Genomic DNA, 15,274 nt, shown 5'->3' on the forward strand with positions numbered 1-15,274 from the left:
TGATGGAGGAAGCAGTTTTGGACCCCATCCAAATGACATCCTGAGGTCAGGCTGCCTGCCCTTCTAGATAACTCTAGATCCTCCACCGTGGTACCCTTCTCTGCTCCACACACTGAGTAGGTAACGGGGAACCAGAGCAGGACAGAAGAAACCGTGATCCCTGAGAAGCAAGGGAGGGTAGGAACAGAAGGTGCATGAGGATATGCCTTGACCTATATAAGGAAAGACAGGAGCACGAATGAGGTGGCACGTTGTGTTCACATCACCCGATTCGGATGCGTGGCGTGCAGGCGACGCTTACCACAGGCACGAGACTCTTTCTGTGACACCCCTGAGAAAATGCAACCAAATGGGTTTTGGCTTGGAATTCTCTCTGACAGCTTCAGAGTCCATTAAAAGTACATTAAATGTCAGTGAGAATTTGCCACGGCATGTTGTTTTGCCAAGAGAAAAATTTGTTAAATCAGGACATACATTTAAAAATTCTCCACAAAAATCATTTCAAGTAACTTACTTTCCATTTACTGCTATTTAAAATGGTGTAGACTTTGGGGAGAAATCACTTATGCAAACACACACACACATACACTTACTGTTCTTTTTCTTCTTTTCTTTTTAGTTTTGTATCTTGATGAGAACGTTTCATGTGGAAAAGTCAATGTAAATCACAGAACTATGGTCACAATATCAAAAGGAAGCTACTGTCTTGGAGTGGCTACTTTTTATTTTGCTATATATATTTTTGACCAAATGGTGCTGAGATCAGGATATGACCCTAAATTTACTTTCAATTAAAAAAAATTTTTTTAATATTTTTATTTTTGAGAGAGCAAGAGTGAGCAGGGGAGGGGCTGAGAGAGAGGGAGACAGAGGATCTGAAGCAGGCTCTGTGCTGACAGCACAGAGCCCTATGTGGGGCTTGAACCCATGAATCATGAGATCATGACACAACCTGAAGTTGGATGCTTAATCAGCTAAGCCACCCAGATGCCCTGGATATGACCCTGATTTTACTTTATTTATTTAGTTTTTAAAGTATTTATTCATTTTTGAGAGAGAGAAAGAGAGAGCGAGCAAGTGAGCACGAGAGGGGGGGAGGGGCAGAGAGGGAGACAGAACCTGAAGCAGGCCCCAGGCTCTGAGCTGTCAGCACAGTGGGGCTCGAACTCATGAACTGCAAGATCATAACCCGAGCCAAAGTCGGACACTTAACCAACTGAGCCACCCAGGCTCAGCACCCCAATCCTGATTTTACTTTAAAGAGAAAAGTGAAAAGGGGAAGACATTTGGAATTTACTGAGATTCATGACACCAGGCTTGGCATCATGTTTTATTTTATTTTGTTTCATTATTAGAACAATTCTGTCGGGGGGTATTTCTAGATGTGTTTGACAGACAAGGCTCAGAAACATCAGATGGTTCTGGAAAGACCACAAAGTTAACAAGGAACAGACATGGAGTCTAAATAAGAAGATGCTTTGCCTACAAGTCAACGGTGAAACAGAAGCAAACAGAAAGAAACCATTTGGATTTTTAAAGAGTTTGTTCTTGGCTGGGGGTGGAGTGGGGGGAGTGAGCACGAGGGCAGATGAATCAACGTTAGCCATGTGTTGATAACTGCTGAAGCCAAGTGAAGGGTTTCATTATGCAGTTCTCCCTACCTTTGTATGTTTGAAAATTTCCAAAAGCTAAGGTCAAATGAAACCAAAGACTTAAAAGACCTTGACAACATAGAGAATATTACATACAAATAATCTTCTGTTGTTTATAGAACAGGGATGGAGTTTTACGAAAATGAGAAAGAACTAATCTTCAGCTCCTAGAGACGTTTATCAAAATATACCTAGCTGGGCAGTCATCATACAGGACACGCAGCTTGACCTCGCTTCTCGGAAAAGCGATCATTCCACTGTGGGACCATGGGCTGCTTCTGAGGTACTAGTCGCTACTTGTATTATTTCTGCTAACTAGATTGAAGATTTATATCGCTGGATATCAGAAATGCTACTCAGGTTACTTTGTACCCAATTTATAAGCTTTTCTAACCTTATGAAGAACTATAAGAAGACCGTGAATCTTACAGGCTGGAGAGAGGATATTTTACTACAGGAAAAGTACTGCATTACTTAACTTGAAAGGTTACCTTTCATTAAAACACGGATAAACGCTTTTCTAGGAAGAAGAATAAATATGTAAAATCACCTCCATTGCTGTGGGCCATGGTCAGGGCTTCCAAAGAAGTTTCCGGAGTTACTTCTAGCTGGCAGATCATTACTTTGGCTCTGCTGATGGCCTTGGCTGCTTCCCTCAGGTCTTCAGTATTCAAAAGTAAATTTGCTCCGGCCACTATTATGATGATATTCTGGCCTATAAAGAATTCCTGCATATTTATATTAAAATCCAAGCAAAGCCAAGCAATGATATTCTGCAATGTTACAATCCCTTACAAAGTCACTATGTTAAACATGTTGTAAGTATTAATTTTAACATTTCTAGGCAATTTAGGTGAAGTTCTGTATTCCTACTGTATCTTTTTTTACACTATTCCTGCTCTGTGAGATCAATATTATTCTGATAATTTTGAAAAATCTAAAAAATATTTCCCCATTAATATTCTCATATACAAAGAATACTAGCTGGGAAGTGATATATAACATACTTAAAAATGGCTGGTACGATGTATGTGGTAAAGATTCTGAATCCTAGATGACAGATGTGGTAATGATGTGTATAAATAGGAATAAACTTGCCTGACACTAAAAACTAAGGCTCAATAGTATGCAGTCAGTTCATGTACATAACCTAGGGTATCTCCGAGAAGTGATTCTGAAGGTCAAAACATAGTTTATAATAGCTAACAGATGGAAAGCTGTACCAGCTAAGGCAGAGAGAGGATATTTGGCCTATCCAGCACCAGATCAAACAGAAGCAGGGGTAAAGGATCTTGAATACTCATCACTTGGACCCACAGTCTATAATCCCACCTAAATGGGGAAGGACTGGGGGTGCATTTATGTTAGTGAACTCTCCAGAGCTGTGCTTTCCATGAGTGTAAGCCACAGGTGGCTGTTGAGCACTTGAAATGTGTCTTGTCTAAATTGACACGTGCTTCAATTGTACAATGAATAGCAGATTTTAAAGACTGAGTACAAAGACGAGAAGGTCAAATCTCTTATTACTTTTTAAGAACATTTTGATTCCATGTTGAAAAGATAATATTTGAGAGATATTGGGTTAAGTGAGTATATTAAGATTAATCTTACCTGTTCCTCTTTACTTTTTATTTTGTAAAAAAATTTTTTTCTAATGTTTATTTTTGAGAGGGAGAGAGACAGAGTGTGAGTGGGGGAGGGGCAGAGAGAAAGAGACACAGAATCCAAAGCAGGCTCCAGGCTCTGAGCTGTCAGCGCAGAGCCCAAAACAGGGCTTGAACCCACGAACCCTGAGATCATGACCCGAGCCGAAGTCGGACACTTAACTGACTGAGCCACCCAGGTGCCCCCTACTTTTAATTTTTTTTTTAAAGCTTATTTATTTACTTTTTGAGAGAGACAGAGACAGCGTGAGTGGGGGAGGGGCAGAGAGAGAGCACGAGAGAGAATCCCAGGCAGGCTCTGTGCTGTCAGCACGGAGCCTGATGCAGGGCTTGAACTCATGAAACCCTGAGACCATGACCTGAGCCAAAACCGAGAGTTGGATGCTTAACCGACTGAGCCACCCAGGCACCCCTCTTTTTATTTCTTAAAATGTGCCTCATGGAAAACTTAAAATTATGTATGTGGCTTGCATTATATTTCTTTTGGACGGCACGGACCTAGAGAGATGAGTTGTAGCAGCCATTTCTTTGCACTCCAGGCTGCTCGTGCTGATCCTGTATAGACATGACCTAAAATTACCTCTTAACACAGAACACATGCTAGCCTATCATCTTACCACAGATGTGTCTGTTGGCCACAAGGAGGACTTAAAAAAGTGGGGATGGTTCAGCATAAACCCAGTCTTGGGACTGGAAAAATTCAAAGTACCCACACACACTGAGAGACAACATATCTCCTTCCTTTTCTCCTTCGGTGACCTCATTCTCTCTGCTAGCACCAACTGCTGCTTCTGGGTTGCTGACTCCCAAATCTATGTTTCTGGCCTGGCCTTGGCTGATGAGCAGCAGGACTTAGGCTACAGCTGTCTGACAGACACTGCCATTTGGCTGGATCGTTCCGGCCTCAAACTCAACTTGTCAAGACTGCACTCCTGACTTCACCTTGCTATTCATTCCTTCACTTATGGGAGCCGACTGTCCCCTCTCTGGGTATTTGTGTTAGCTCCTCTAAGGCAATCTGTATCCTCAAGGGTATAACCGTATCCTATACACAAATCTGACAAGTTCTATCATAACAGGCACTCAATACGTCATATAAAACTGTATCTTTGTATGGGAAAGGCAGGAACTTGTTCCATGGATAGGCTAGAAATGGAACTCAAAGATATCCCTAGAACACAAAAGAGAGGTTTAAGACAGAGGTTTAAGACAGGCGGCAATAATTACTTAAGACGTAGCTTAAAGTAATGAACACAGGCTATTGTTAGAATGACAAATTTTATCTTCTTTAAGTGGGATACATTATCTTCTTTAAGTGGGATACATTTTTTCATTGTTATTGCAACTTGGGGATCACTGGAGTAGAGCTGAATATTCTGTATCTTCTGTGAGAAATGATTGTGTGAAACTATCCTACATCAAAGACCTAATTATGACAGGGGCCGGGCATGGGCCTGGGTGGCTCAGTCGGTTGAGTGGCTCTTGATCTCGGCTCAGGTCATGGTCTCACAGTTCATGAGATTGAGCCCCACAATGCGCTCTGGGCTAGCAGCAGGGAGCCTGCTTGGGATTCTCTCTCTCCCTCTCTCTACCCATCCCCGCTCCCAACCTTTCTTTCTCTCAAAGTAAATAAACTTTAAACAAAAAAAGGATGTTACTTTGACAAATCCTAATTTCACACAGTGCACACTGCCCTCAGTGCACTAGGTTCTGTCCTAGGTGCCCCTTGGAATGCTGGGTCATTCTGAATTCAAGAATCTTATGCAGGTTTTTTTATACTTACAATAGTGGGAAGAAATTATGAAAACTTTACTTGAGGGTAAAGGGAAGTTACTGTTTTTAAAGACAAATGTTTCAACTGTCGCAAGGCCCTGTGACAGACAGACATGGTTGTATATATAGACTTTTAAGATTTGATTGCCGTTTAAAGAGCAGACAAAATTGAATGCTAATGATAAGTTGGAAGTAATTAGTTGCTGCCATTTGCTCAGTAAATATTCTATAAATATGATTCATCAACTTCCTTGTGCACCTATCTATTTACATTTATTTACCTAGTATAACTGAAATGATGGATGAATACTTAACTGCTTTTAGAGACAAATACCAATTCTGAGTTCACGTGAAGGGTAATGGGACATTATAGGATATAAATATTATTTTGAGGCAACTGTAACACTTCATATGTATTGGATGGACAATTTTATATTTAAATGATCAACCTGGGAAGTATAAATAAAGGGAAACACTCATTTTTTAAACTAGAAAGACCACACTTTAGGCCTTAGACTGGTGGGCATAGTAAGAAATCCATAGGATTAGAGTAAAAACTGATGCTTCTGTTCTAGTTCTGGACACGAACTGCTTCCTGAAATGACACTCTAATATGCGAAACACGTACCTTCATTATTGACAATTATAGAAGCAGTTCCTGTAGCAGCATCTTGAGTCTGATATGTAAATTCTAAAAGAAAAAAGAAATTACAATCATGTATATACAGCCTGGCACGGACAATCTATTTTAGCGATTTCAGTGCACCACTAATCGCTGGAAAAGCTTTTTAACCTTTAGCCATCTGGGATGATAAAAGAAATAACTAATTGCTGCTAATTTATACCCATCACCTATACAACAAGGAAGACAGAAGTCTTTACTTTGTCGCACCTTCGTTCTGCATTAGTAACAACCCAGCAGACCCCCCCCCCCACTGCCAAATCACCCAAATTACTCATAGCATATCCACATGCATTTTTCTAGACCACCATTTTTTTTTCTTCAGTGAAAGAAATGATAGGCTTCAGAGGAGAGATTAAAGTCAAACCTATGCAATGCACTTGTTTGTGTTTCTTCATAAACTTTGTGTCTCATGAAGCATTATGGTCTGGAGCGTAAATGGAAATGTTGATCAGGCAGCCTCTGGCAGCGGCAAAAAGCCTTGAAATGGAGCCAAAGACCTGCATTCTACTCCTGGCTCTAGCTCCAACTAGCTGTGTGCTCTTGGACAAATTGAGAACTGATCTGGCCTTCGTTTCTCTTTTGTGCAACAATGGTATCGGCTTCAGCGGTTTCTAAGATCATTTCCAGCCATGACATTCAATGACCTTTCTCAAAATATCTTTTGTGAACGTAGCACCTGTTTTCTCTTGTCACCTGCTTTAGAAACATTTCCATGAGATGAAGGTTTGTAATCTCCTATCATTTTATTCCCGTCTGGAGGAATGTACATGAAAGAATTAACCAAACGACATTTAAGCAAGATGAGACAGAGCTGTGCATAAAAATTCTCTGGCCACCAGAGGAGGATCTAATAATTCTATTCTATATTCAACTTTTCTTGTAACCAGATCCCAGAGGAAAGTCATAAAAACTAACTTTAAAAAAGATGAAATTTTACCTGTAGAAATATCATTCTGTTTTAAGTTTTCTATATAATCGTTGCCAAAAGAATCTTTGCCAACCTGTACCAAAGAAATGATGAATGTTAGATCTTTTACGTTTAGTAAAATGCTACAATGTAGTTTTTAGAATACTTAGCATTTTAAAAGGGCATATCTGCACAGTACTTTATAAACATTAGCTAATTAATCTTCTTAATGTAAGATGCTAGACTTGATTTCAGCCCAAATAATTGTTATATATTAATGTTCCACTTGCATCCAACCTAAAACGTGAAGCATTAAATGACTGTCCCAAGTTCAATCACTCTGCTCTCATTTTGATCTGTTCCTGTGGAAATCACCACTGTGCTGTCCACCATCAACGGCCCTCAATATTTATGAAGAATCTCAGTTGTTTGTACTTCACTATAAATGAGGGCATCTTTGTCATGACTTGCCTGGTGTTTTAGAGTCTTCTTTGACACGGGATGGGGGCAGAGAAGGGGGAATTTAAAAAGCTGTCGCTAACTTGGGTAACTTGGTATAGTGAAAGTCTGTCGTTCTTGAGTCCCAGCATGCATTCTGCTAGTGATCCTTCAGTTTTTCCTTGGACACTCACTCCTCTTCCATTCATAGGCAACATAATTAGGGTGGCAGATTTGTTACAACCATTGATCCTATGTTGGCACATCATTATCACCCAAACTCCATAGTTTACATTAGGGTTCGCTCTGGTGTTGTACATTCTATGGGTTCTGACAAATGTATAGACACTTATCCACCATTACAATCTTATCCGGATGGATTCACTGCCCTGAAAACCTTTCGTGCTCTGCCTATTCATCCCTCTCTCCCTCCAAGTCCTTGGCAACCACTGATCTTTCTACTGTCTCCATAATTTTGTCTGTTCCAGAATGCCGTATCATTGGAATCATATAATATGTAACCTTTTAAGACGGGCTTCTTTCACTTAGTAAATATATCTGAGTTTCCTGCATGTCTTTTTTATGGCTTGATCACTCATTTCTTTTTAGTGCTGAAAAATATTCCATGGTATGGACGTTCTGCACTTTATCCATTCACCCACCGAAGGACATCTTGGGTTGCTTCCAAATTTTGGTAATTATAAATTTAGGCTCCTGTGAATATTCATGTGCAGGTTTTTGTGTGGATGCCCTCCTATTTTTATGATTTTAATTCCAGTATAGTTGACATACAGTGTTATAGTTGTTTTCTCCTATTGTATTTTAAATTTTAATCAGTTGTCACCATTTAAGTATCAGGAGGCTTCACAAAAACAAGTTTCCAGGAGGTCCTGAAAATTCAGATGTTCTGGTAACGCTGGGCCCACATTCCTGCAAGGGAAATCAGCTGGATATGCCCCAAAGGTGTGTCCATGCTGTCTAGTTGACCACAGTCCCTACCAGGCCTATTGCAATTTATGTTACCTTCTTGGCACCCGTAGGCTTTTAGGCTTCACTCCGGAACTACTTTTTTGTCCTGCAGGTGAGCACCGTGTCATTGGATCATGTATCTGTCTGGGTCTCAGCCACTCCTGGTGAGTTCTGCCTTTCCACAGAAAATTGTTCCCCTCTGGATATATCGATAGAAAGAAACCTAGGAGGTTACTTGGGTCAAGTTCCTCAATGAGTGAAGATACAATTTCCTGGTAAGATTTTGGATGGTCTAGATCAGGGGTTGGAAAATTTTTTTTTCCATAAAAGGCCAGATGGGTAATAGTTCGGACACTGTTGGTCCAGACGGTCTCTTTTGCAGCGATTCAGCTCTGCTGTTGCAGTGTGAAAGCAGCCGAAGAAAATCTGTAAACAAATGGATGTAGCTGTGTTCCAGTAAAACTTTATAAAAACACATGGTAGGCAAGATTTGCTCCATGGGCGGTAGTTTGCTGACCCAATTTAAATGCCTCCTTCGAGAGCTTCTTTCTCAAAGAACACTTTTCCCTGTGCTTTTCTGGTAGAAATGCTGAGTAGGCAATAATCTCAAATAATATATAATAATTTCTTATGAGCAGCATTTCTGTCTCTACAAAGAAGAGTGTCCACTATAAAGCACTGCTGTGGGGGAGAGTGCCCAGTGGAGGGAGGTCATTTGTCAAAGGTTTTCTTGGTGGGAGGCTGGCCATTTATCTACCAAAGCATCCCATTTCTTAGGTCAAAGATTCATACCAGAAACAAACTGTTTTCTCATCTGTTTTTAAACATTATTTAACTCTCTCCCATGGGCAATCAAGATGTGATATAGTTGGGAGGGACGCCTGGGTGGCTCAGTCGGTTAAGCATCTAACTCTTGATTTCAGCTCAGGTCATGATCTCACAGTTCATGGGATCGAGCCCTGCGTCAGGCCCTGTGTTGACCGTGCGGAGCCTGCTTGGGATTCTCTCTCTCCCTCTGTCTCTGCTCCTCCCTGCTCTCTGTCTCTAAAGATAAATAAACATTAAAAAAAAAGATGTGATATAGTTGGGGAAAGCATCACTACAAGAATATTGTAGGGATTAAAGGAAGGCCATTCCTCAGCATGTGGGGCCCGGTACAAATTAGAGCAAAGAAACTTCTTTCTCCCCTTTCCTATCAGTTTAATACAGGCAAAATCTGTTTAAGGTGAACACCAAAGGCATGTCTGATAAATGGTGGTGATGATGTAAACATTTGGAAGTGCAGGGATTAGGGAGAATTGTTGGAGAGGAGGAGGCAACCCCAAAACATTTGGCTTTGCCTTCAAGAAACTGATAATACTGCAGGGAAAAGAAGGCGTACAGAGACACCCGTCACACCAAGTGGAATATCAGGCGCATCCGAGGCATAATGAGGAAGGGACGGCCTGCTCAGACTTGCCGCAGTGGTATTTTAGTGGCTGCAGTAGCTGTCATCTTCTGCTTGGGGAATCACCTGATGGGCTGCGTCCCTTGCTGACGGTTATGGTTCCAGATTTGTTCCAATAGTGACTTCCTGGCAAACCTGTTGGCTGGTGTTCTAAGCTCTACGTGAGAGGTGAAACAACATACTTTGCTTTTGCCTTCTTCGATATTCCCATGACAAAAATAAAAATCTCGTAACTAAAAAATAATGGAAAAGTAACAGCACTGCTGAGGATTTACAGAAGTCAACCTTAGCCCCGTTAACTTTGCATCTGGGTTGTGGAGATACATTACAAAGTAAAAGGAGTGATAAGAAGCCTGAGAACAGGAAGACGACCTTTGCACTTGTGTCATGGAAGTCAGAAGTGCCCTCACACCTCCTGTGTGGTTTTGGGCAAGCCACATTTTTTAAAAAAATGTTTGTTTTTGAGAGAGAGAGACAGAGAGAGAGAGAGAGAGAGAGAGAGAGAGAGAGAAACGAGAAACAGAGAGAGTGTGAGCTGGGTTGGGGCAGCGAGAGGATGGAGGGGACAGAGGATCCAAAGTGGGCTGTGTGCTGACAGCAGAGAGCCCCATGCAGGACTCGAGCTCACGAATCATTGAGACCATGACCTGAGCCAAAGTTGGACGCTCAACTGACTTAGCCACCGAAGCGCCCCTGGGAAGGTTGCTTTTAACTGCCTCTTGGCCTCAGTTTCCTTATCTGGAAAGTCACAGCACCTGTGAGGATAAAATAACATGCATGAAGTGTGCTTAAAACCGTAAAGGATTAAATAATGGCTTGGTGCTATCACTGTCATTATCATTGTCATCGTCATCCTCATCATCACCATGGCAGTTACTGCTGCTACCAGGGCGGCTTCCCTTGCGGGGAGGGGCAGGGCTCCTGCTTCTTGGATTCAATCTTATAAACTACTTTCCTGTCCATCTGGTTCTCCCTGATGCTTCCAATTCTTCCTGTTGCTCCCTATTTTCAAACAGAAGAGCACTTGATCATGGAAGCAAGCCTGTGGGTGCATTAAAGTATTTAAAAAATAAGACTGTATTACTATTATTATAATAAAAACGTAACATCTCCATTAATGGTGTAACTAATGCTGTTTAATGTAACCATGTATCCCTGTTGCTTCCACAAGAATAACAGAGCCACCTGGGAGGATGTCTGTGTCTTAGACATACATATTACATCGAAATGTAGACAAAAAGGCAACAGAGATCTGAGTCCTTTCTTTCTGCATTACAGAGTCACACAGATGCCTTGTGCTACGTAATACTAAAAGAATGCCATATTCCTGATTTCCCCATCCTCGAACCTCTTACACAATCATTTATTCTGCTGGATTTCCTTTAAAAAAAGGTGGAGCGAAGTGAGCACTTTCCCATCCCCTGTGCTTACTTCTGACTCGAATGTAAGCCTCTTCCCCAGTCTCTGGACACTGATAACCAGGAGTCACAGGAACAGAACCCAAGCAGGTGTCCTGCAATGACTACCACTGACAGCTGAGTGAAGCTACCTTGAAAATCACAGTGAATGATGCAAAGGGAAGGTCCTTGAAATAAAAACGACATGAAATAATGTCATAAAGGAACCTTCACAGGTGTCTCTGGAGTCTTCCCTGTTTTCCCGGTCACATCTTGCTTATCAACCTGGCAAGAGAACTTGACGTGTAAGTATCTTGGCTGTGAAGCAAAATAGTGCGTGTGGAAGTCAGGAAACTTGGAATCGAATTTCAGTTTCTGCCATTATCGAGCTAATTAAAATTCTTTATATTTTGCTGCAAATTGTTCCACCTGAGCTAGGTAGGGTGGGACGGGGTGAGTTCTCTCTGGCAAGTAGGAAACCGATAGTTCTCAGCCTTCGCTGTGCATCGGTAGCTCCCGAGGAGTTTACAGACATCCGGGTGCTCGGGTTACAGGCCACATCAATTGAACCAGGCCCTGTGCAGGTGAGACCGAGGCAGGTGCACCGGGTGATTGCAATGACTCCAGCCTCGGCCCGCTGGGACAGCGTGCGTAAAGCTTTGCGTGGAAGAAATGAAAAGGGAGAGCACAGTCCTGCCTGGCGCTGGGGTGGGAAGTCCGCTAAGTGGGAACACGGAGGAGTGTCGCCTACAGAATCTGCTGGGGGCGAGGGGCCCATCAGGGTCCAACACTGGGATCAAGGTATCGTAAAGCTACAAAGATTGCTGCGCTTGTGTTTGCTGACTCTGGTCTCATTTTCACGTGGCTAGGCTCGCGCCCCCTTGCTTTGCTGGCTTCTCTTTCTAACACTCTTATTTGGCAAAAGTAGTTGGATTTCTCTGTTCTACAGAGTGGTCAGTAGAAAAGCACTGTTAACTTGGTATGATCATTTGTGTTAAAACACAAGGTGAATACAATTCAGTCGTGTCTATTTCCTTGCCTCCTGAGAACTTGGAAGTCCTTTCCTCTCTCCACCTAATCAAACCTTACCTGTTTTTCAAGCACAACTTAAAGCCTACCTTCCCTATTCTAGCCCCTTCTTAATGCTCTCATTTCCTAAACTCCTAGAGCATTCCTAATAGATACCATTAAACATTTAATTGAATATCATCTTATGTTGTTTGCCTAAACAATCTCCCTAAAGGTCTAGCCTTCCTAAAGCTTCTTGGAGACTCTAGCTTAGCAAGACTCAAGCCCTGTACGTGAAATGTGTTCATAAGTATTTGGTCATCTTAGTTGCCTGTTTATTTTCTTGGGCCTATTTTATCATTCTTAAAAAAATTTAAAAAAAAAAATTTTTTTTTTCAACGTGTATTTATTTTTGGGACAGAGAGAGACAGAGCATGAATGGGGGAGGGGCAGAGAGAGAGGGAGACACAGAATCGGAAATAGGCTCCAGGCTCTGAGCCATCAGCCCAGAGCCTGACGCGGGGCTCGAACCCACGGACCGCGAGATCGTGACCTGGCTGAAGTCGGACGCTTAACCGACTGCGCCACCCAGGCGCCCCTTAAAAATTTTTTTAATGTTTGTTTATTTTTGAGAGAGAGAGAGAGAGAGAGAGAGCGAGCAGGGGAGGGGTAGAGAGAGAGAGGAAGACACAGAATCCGAAGCAGGCTCTAGGCTCTGAGCTGTGAGCGCAGGCTGACAGTGGGGGAGGCTCAAACTCACGAACTGCAAGATCATGACCTGAGCCAAAGTCAGATGCTTAGCCAACTGAGCCACCCAGGCGCCCCTATCTTATCATTCTTAAAGGGATGTGACCACAGGCACTCAGACTCTCCTAGCAGTGGCTGCCAAAAGGGTCTATAGAAGGTTTTGCTCCTAAACAGCCCTCTTGAAGGCACTCCTACACTCCTACACTATCCTTTCAGATAGTAGCAGTGAAATACTTTCAGGTAAAAGGGTTCTGGGAAAACCACTTTTGGGTAGAAGGATTCTGGGAAAACCATAGTCTGAGGGAGCCTGTTCCAGGTGAAAGAAGCCAGGTCATTGGCAATTATGGACAACTACTTGCACTTATGCTAAGGCAACTCCTAGAACCCGAGAGGCTCTTCAGGAAATCCCAGGCTTAGCTCTACCCTGAAGACTGTAGAGCAATGCAGCTGAATACAACTTTCTGCAAGGATGAAACGTTCTCTAACTGTGCTGCCCAAAACAGGCACTTGAAATGCAGCCAGTATGATTGAGCAACTCAATTTACACTTTTATTTTAATTACATTTAAATCTAGCTGCACGTGGCTAGTGGCTACCATCTTGGATAATGCAGTTATAGGGAGATGTAAATTAGAATCACGGAAAACAAAAGGGCTGGGTGTATCAGGAGCAAGAACATTTCCTCCAGCTAAGGCTACTGAGATACTGCCTTCACTCTTACCACCAAGAAGGCTCTCTGCATTGAGGGAGAGCCAGTCATGGCTTCCATAGTTTAGAACCGGGACCTAATGCTGAGGAAGGTAACTTCAGTTAGCACTACATTTATAACAAACAAACATCCACGTTTCAAAATGGCTGAGAAATGGGCTTCTTGGAATCCTTGAATGGTAGAAAACATCTAGTAATTCTATCCATCAACACATAGTTGAGGAAAATAAAACCTAGAGGACCAAGATACCGTACTCAAGGTCACATGAAGTTGAATATTCTGCTAAGAAATTTATCACATATATTAAAACAGATTGCCAACTTTCAAAGGTAGAGTGCACAAAAACATAATTAATACTCAAGTTGAACACAATTTAATATTTGTGACTCAAGACATTCTGTGACATTGCAGTCCCAAAAGTCCTAATGAACAGCAGGTTAGGGATACTAACATGCATTTGTTGTCCTATGACAAAACCTGGCAGTTGCTTTTTTGAATAGGTCCCTCAGAATATTATTTTTTTTTAACTTGTTACTTGTGGCTTTGCCTAAAAGAGGAAAGAAGAATATATACGATTCCACTTGTTTAAGCTAGCTGGTGGTTTAAATCCTATCTAAATGGGTGTTTAGCTTCATAATGGCCCTTAACATACAAAATTAATGCTACAATCAGTATTGCGATGCCTGCTTATCCAAGAGTGGAGGTGAGTTGGTGGTAACCCAATTATTTCTTCCATTCTTCCTATACGAGACACACATTATTTGGTTAGGGTCATAGGGTACCCTGTGTTTGGACATGTGGCCAAGCATTCCAATCAATATAACCATTAGTTCTAGCCAGTTGTCCTACAGCAGAGCTCAGGAAAGGATAAATTTCACTTCATTCCTGGAATGGGATTACTTGGAAAGGGATGGTGACTAATTTTTGATCTTTGAAAACTAAATCTTACTGCACAGTTGACTGTCCCACAGTAATCTAACTGACAAGGCACCTTTTTGGTTAAGATGATGAGTACTCTAATATACTGCTTTTCAAACCATCTGTAGTGAAGGCTCAGTTTTTTTTTTCTTTTTTCATTTTCAATCCATTGTGGACTAATAATTCCATAAAATATAACAAATAAAAACAGAAAAAAATCCTACAAAATACAAGGCTTAATTTATTATTACTATTATATTCAACAGCTATAAAATTCCTCTGTAAAATTGCTATAAATATTTCTAATTGCTTATTCTCAATTTCTGTAATGTCCAGACCACTGACAGTTTGCAGAATGCCTGAGGGTCAGACCTTGAATGCGTGGCTCTAATATACTGCTTCTGTCACAGAGCTTAATATCTGCCCATTCCTCAGGGAAAACACACAGCTGTTTTTATTAGTTTTTTTTTTCTTTTACCTTTTTATTTTCATTAAATTTTTTTTAATATTTATTTTCTTTTTGAGGGAGAGAGAGAGAGCGTGAGTTGGGGAGGGGCAGAGAGAGAGGGAGACACAGGATCTGAAGTAGGCTGTAGGCTCTGAGCTGTCAGCACAGAGCCGGATGTGGGGCTTGAACTCACAAACTGTGAGATCATGACCTGAACTGAAGTCAGTGCTCAACTGACTGAGCTACCCAGGTGCCCTGTCTTTTTTTTTTTTTTAAGTAAGCTTTATGCCCAATGTGGGGCTTGAAGTCATGACACCAAGATCAAGAGTCACATGCTCTACCAAATGAGCCAGCCAGATGGACCTAGTGAGTTTTGATAATGTCATGTTTGAGGAAAGCAAGACCAGGGTCCTTGAGGGTCCTCCCAGTTGGCTGATTTGAGATTGGGGTTATTTGGGTCCTTGCCTGCTCAGGGTTCCTTTCCACCGCACAAGAAGCAGGGTCTTTGGGCTC

General features: G+C 41.8%; 1 protein-coding gene and 1 long non-coding RNA gene across 12 annotated transcripts in view; one reads left to right on the top strand and one right to left on the bottom strand.

Moving 5' to 3' along the window:
• Nucleotides 1-15,274, bottom strand: part of RBKS (ribokinase) — a 101,951-nt gene that overhangs the window by 66,088 nt on the left and 20,589 nt on the right. For 5 of the 6 annotated variants that reach the window (XM_040496376.1, XM_040496378.1, XM_040496375.1 and 2 more), the window contains exons 3-5: nt 6,712-6,775; nt 5,718-5,780; nt 2,203-2,367 (exon numbers count right to left, since the gene is read on the bottom strand). In XM_040496376.1, the coding sequence (XP_040352310.1) occupies nt 2,203-2,367; nt 5,718-5,780; nt 6,712-6,775 (292 nt within the window). The remainder of the gene's footprint in view (nt 1-2,202; nt 2,368-5,717; nt 5,781-6,711; nt 6,776-15,274) is intronic. The other variant, XM_040496379.1, reaches the window with a different exon arrangement.
• Nucleotides 1-15,274, top strand: part of LOC121044284 (uncharacterized) — a 75,391-nt gene that overhangs the window by 44,177 nt on the left and 15,940 nt on the right. For 4 of the 6 annotated variants that reach the window (XR_005797225.1, XR_005797224.1, XR_005797226.1 and 1 more), the window contains 3 exons: nt 1,772-1,935; nt 7,957-8,082; nt 8,201-8,252. This is a non-coding gene — a long non-coding RNA (uncharacterized LOC121044284). Of the gene's footprint in view, nt 1-1,771; nt 1,936-7,956; nt 8,083-8,200; nt 8,253-10,813; nt 11,117-15,274 lie in introns of those variants that run through there. The other 2 variants (XR_005797229.1, XR_005797228.1) reach the window with 2 other exon arrangements.

This window comes from Herpailurus yagouaroundi, unplaced genomic scaffold, assembly GCF_014898765.1.
Source record: "Herpailurus yagouaroundi ecotype Mexico unplaced genomic scaffold, PumYag 188, whole genome shotgun sequence".
Taxonomy (NCBI): domain Eukaryota; kingdom Metazoa; phylum Chordata; class Mammalia; order Carnivora; family Felidae; genus Herpailurus; species Herpailurus yagouaroundi.